This window comes from Pseudoliparis swirei, chromosome 11 (assembly GCF_029220125.1).
Source record: "Pseudoliparis swirei isolate HS2019 ecotype Mariana Trench chromosome 11, NWPU_hadal_v1, whole genome shotgun sequence".
NCBI lineage: Eukaryota > Metazoa > Chordata > Actinopteri > Perciformes > Liparidae > Pseudoliparis > Pseudoliparis swirei.
In genome coordinates this window covers 5,565,923-5,570,675 of record NC_079398.1, presented here as the reverse complement: position 1 = coordinate 5,570,675, position 4,753 = coordinate 5,565,923, and the positions used below count along the sequence as shown (strand labels likewise).

At 46.6% G+C, this 4,753-nt stretch overlaps 1 protein-coding gene across 2 annotated transcripts in view; it reads left to right on the top strand.

Moving 5' to 3' along the window:
- Window positions 1-464: 464 nt before the first annotated feature.
- The window catches only part of LOC130201144 (ras-related GTP-binding protein D-like), an 11,022-nt gene continuing 6,733 nt past the window's right edge, over window positions 465-4,753 (top strand). The window contains exons 1-2 of one of the 2 annotated variants that reach the window (XM_056425875.1): window positions 465-1,162; window positions 1,810-2,101. In XM_056425875.1, the coding sequence (XP_056281850.1) occupies window positions 1,913-2,101 (189 nt within the window). In that variant the 5' untranslated portion in view covers window positions 465-1,162; window positions 1,810-1,912. Of the gene's footprint in view, window positions 1,163-1,809; window positions 2,102-4,753 lie in introns of those variants that run through there. The other variant, XM_056425874.1, reaches the window with a different exon arrangement.

Below are 4,753 nucleotides of genomic sequence, written 5' to 3'. Positions count from 1 at the left end.
GTACAGGTGGGGTCAGCTGGGTGAAGGTGACACAAGATGTGCTCATGAATATGATTCCTGCGCTGACGTTTAATGGAGAGAAATGGAGGAGAAATATATTTTGTGTGTCCCTGAATTCCAAAGTCATATAACTCTACTTTGCAATACTTCACACACATGTGCACTGTTTTCACTGTTTTATTTCCTCTCAATGTTTTAACCTCGGTAGCATATTTTTAAGAAACAACATTATTGACATGACTTTTCTCTATTTCGCTGTTTTTCATGTTGTCCTTTCAGAAATTAAATGTACAGAAGAAGCCTGTTTATTCCTGGAGTGTTGAAAAATTGGTTTTATGCCATATTATTATTATTGTGAATATCAATATGGGTAGATAAACATTTCGTGATCCTCTTGTATTTATTTTAATATGAATCTATGACACACACACTACCGGTCAAAAGTTTTAGAACACACCTATTTTCCCAGTTTTTATTAGAATGTTAGCAGTTCAAGTGAAGAACATGAAATGGTTCAAAGGTCAGCGGCAAACTGCCAAAGGTGAAACCAAAAAACTGAAAAATAATGTACATTTCAGAGTTGTGTAAAAAGGCCTTATTCAGGCAACAAGTGATTAAGGGTCAACAACTTTCTGAACTATATTTGATTTATATTGAAGAACGAATGCCACGCGGGTGTGTTCGGCTGATACATCAAACATTTAGATTACATTTAGTTAAGCAAAACCATTCCTTGAGTATTATGTTTATCTCCAATTGATTATGTGGATTCTATGCTTTCATTTCAGAGTACATTGAGAAATTAAACTGTACATTTCAATAAAATAATGGAGAAATAGAGATGTTGTCACACTTGTGACGGTCGTGTGCAGACACGTCTCTCTCCGTGTCGCCGCGCCAGACACTTGACAGACACACAAATAGAACCCTCCGCTGCGGGGGAAAGGTCACCGGCATGGCTCCCACGGATCAGGTGGCGACGCGGGGAAAGTGGGCCACCGCGAGGCGGCTCGAGTCCTGAGCCGACCACGAGCAGCCGCGGCCGGCATGGCGAGCGAGAGGGACGCGGGGGAGCAGGACTGCGCGGCGGAGGGATACTACGACGACGACGAGGACGACCTGGAGGCGTTTTCAGACGCCGAGCCGGGCTGTGAGGACGGAGGTGAGGGGGGGGGCCTTCCCTCGGGCTCTGCGTAGTTTGTGAGGTCAAAGTTCACGTGACACCTGACACTCAGTTCAGTGAGTTAGTCTCAGAGCTGAACCTCTGTCCCTCCCAGTGTGTTATTGATGGTTGTATGTAAGTATGTGTGTTCTTGATTCTCAAACATCAGAGCAGAGGGAAACACCTCACAGTCACATCCCGGTTTATGATCAACGATAACGGGATTAACAGCTTTCACATTGAACTCTGACGCATTGCTCCTCTGTGATTGGCTGTCGGACGCCATGTGGCTGGTAGAGGGCCGCTGACCGCCGGCAAGCAATTAAATGTGTCCGTAAATAGTTGAGGACTCAGAAGCGTTCAGCTCTGCACATCTGGAATATTAAACCAGAATAAGGCTGAAGAGCTGGAGACACGATGAGACTGACATTCCTCAGCATCGAGCCATCAAGGTGTCGAGGCAAGAATGTGACGCGCACACACACACACACAATATAGGAGTATTTGGTACGATTTAATCCCATTGTCATGAATATTGTTCTCCCAGAATCACACATCATGACATTGTGTTGAGCCCCATCCTCTGATGAGTCGGTTGTGTAGAAGCACTTCGTCCTGCAGCATCTCTGGTTCTTCTGTTCCTGTAGTGTTGGGCTTCAGCGACCCTCTGAACGGAGAGGTCAAACCTCGCATCCTGCTGATGGGCCTGAGGAGGAGAAGTCCTCCATCCAGAAGGTGGTTTTCCATAAGATGTCGCCCAACGAGACCCTGTTCCTGGAGAGCACCAACAAGATCTGCAGAGAGGACGTGTCCAGCAGCTCCTTCGTCAGCTTCCAGATCTGGGACTTCCCCGGCCAGATCGACTTCTTCGACCCCACCTTCGACTACGAGATGATCTTCAGGGGCACCGGAGCGCTGATCTTCGTCATCGACTCTCAGGTCAGCCCACACACCCAGAGGAACACAATCAGGCCAGACAAGCAGAATAGGAGAAGGACAGTCGGGTTAGCCGCTGCCACGGTAACGGAACACACACCATGGCCACTCCTGACGACCCCGCTACGTCGGCTTGAAGGTCCTCCACCTCTCAGATCAGTCCCTATCACGCTGCTCTCTCAATGTTCCAATCAAGACAGTTGTCTTGACAATATGCCACAACAACCGATAACAGGCACACTGAGCCCTTCAAATTGAGGAGAAGAATTGAAAAGTGTCGCAATAAGCAGCGATAACCAATAAGCAATAATCCATAGCGATACGGCATCATTACAGTCTTAGACCCAGCCCTACGGAGGAGGACGCTTCCCCTCCACAGGAACCCCGTGACCCTGGAGCTCGGAGGCCGTGGTCTCTACTCAACTGCACACACGTGTAGAAACCAGCGAGATATATATATACTGTATATATATATATATATCATGCAATAAATCTGTGATACGAGAACCCAAGGAACGCCGCCTGACACTGTGTGTGTCTCTCTGTCTCTCTATCTCTGCCTCTCTCTCTCTGTCTCTCTGTCTCTCTCTCTCTCTGTCCCTCTGTCTATGTCTCTCTCTCTGGCTCTCTCTCTCTGTCTTCTCTGTCATTAAGCCACTTTCCTGCTGCAGCTCTTGCACTGGTTTAGCTCAGTGGTTACTTCCTCAAATCTATCAGATTACGATGTTCTCTCCCTCCCTGGGATCAAACCTCGGGCGCTGTCCAGTGTTTTCTGTCTTTGACTCTTTATGATGCAATGACGGGGTCAAAAGATAAAGTGGAAACACATTCGGGAGACTGTGCTTATGATACTATGGACACCAATTTATACATTTGTATTAAAAAAATATCAACATACCCACAGTGCTTATGAAATACCATTTCACAGGGCACAGATGAAGCTATTTACCATAGTTGTTATTACTATGTGCATCCCTTACGAGGAGAGATCAGCTCAAAATGCTCCAGACAGAGGAACTCTGGTCTTTCTTGCTGCTTCCATCGTAAAAAAAGAAGTTTGAATACTTTGCAAACAAATGCGCAATAAAGTCCAGAGTCCACAGAATGTGATTGGGAATCCGTTGCGCTTTAATGACACTTTTATTTCTAATCGAGCACCAAATACGAACCATTTTCTGAATCGGTCACGTGGTACAGCCGGCTGCCGGGGAGAGACAACAAGACGCGGAGTAGGCGAGGCGGCTGTCGTTTTGTTTTGTTTTTCCCGGAGTGGTGCGAAGCTTGTAAGCGTGACTAACGACAGAAAGTTTGGAGGATTAGATTCAGCGGAGTGTACATACACTGACCTGTGATTTGACTAAGGATGGGAGGCGATAGTGATGGAGAGGGTGGGAGTGAGGATATGGATTATAATAGCTGGACTGAAGTGGGGAATAAGAAACGAGCCAGGAGTCGTAGCAGTAGATCTGGTAGTAGTGGGGACGGGAGAGAGACAAGCAGGAGGATGAGGGAGAGGATTGCAGAGAAAGAGGGGTTCAAAATAATTGTGAGATTCAAGGACGGAAATGACATTCGGAAAATAAGCCCGGTGGCGCTGACTCGCGGGTTGAAGGAGAAAGTTGGTGAGATTGTGATGGCGAAGGTGCTGGCTGATGGCGGATTGTTGATCCAGTGGGGCGAGGGGCAGAGAGGGAAAGCAATGAAGCTGAAAAAAGTGTGCAATATGGTGGTTGAGAGCGTGAAGAAGTTACATGATGGGCCCTTTGTTAGAGGCGTGATATACGGGATCCCAGTGGAAGAGAACGTGGAGGAACTGACAGCAAGTATTAAAGGGGGTAAAGTTATAGGGATTAAACGTCTGCAGGCAAGACGAGCTGGAGAAAGGGTGGACAGTTTGTCAGTGCTGCTAGATTTTGAAGAAAGGGTGTTGCCTGACTCAGTTACTGTGGGGTATTTAAGGTATAGAGTAGTAGCATACGTCCCACCACCTTGAGGTGTTTCAAATGCCAAAAGTATGGCCATATTGCGGCAGCGTGTAAAGGGAAGCAAAGATGTGGAAAATGTGGAGGGGAACATGACTATGGGAAATGTGAGGCTGGGACAGAGATCAAATGTGCAAATTGCAGAGGTGCACACAGTGTGGCCTCTGGTGGGTGTGAAGTGAGAAAGAAGGAAGTGGTAGTGCAGCAGCTGAAAGTGAAAATGAATATATCGTATGCAGAAGCAGCAAAGAGGGCTCAGAGGGAAAGTGGGGGGGAGAGGGGGGAGATGTAGTCAGGAAGGAACCGGCTCAACAGCCAAGTGAACAACTGTCGACTAAGAGTCAAAGGGGAGATGAGAATATAATCCCTCTGTCTCTCTGTTGTAGCGTAGGATCTCCTTTACCCAGTATTTTAAGTTTACTAACTCAACAATAAGGGCCCAGCTGGCTAGCCCGTTCCTGCACTACAAAAAACACTCAGGACACAAAGCAAAACACAAAAAACACAACCCGGAATACAGTTCATTCAGTGTCTTTCAAGTTTTTATATAGTTCTTCCGGTCAAAAGAACGAACAGTCTTTAACGGAAAACCCGACTCAAAAGGAGTCTACAGATAACAGAAATATTTCTCTTATCCCGGTAATTAAATAACATCTCATTTCCAAAACCACGA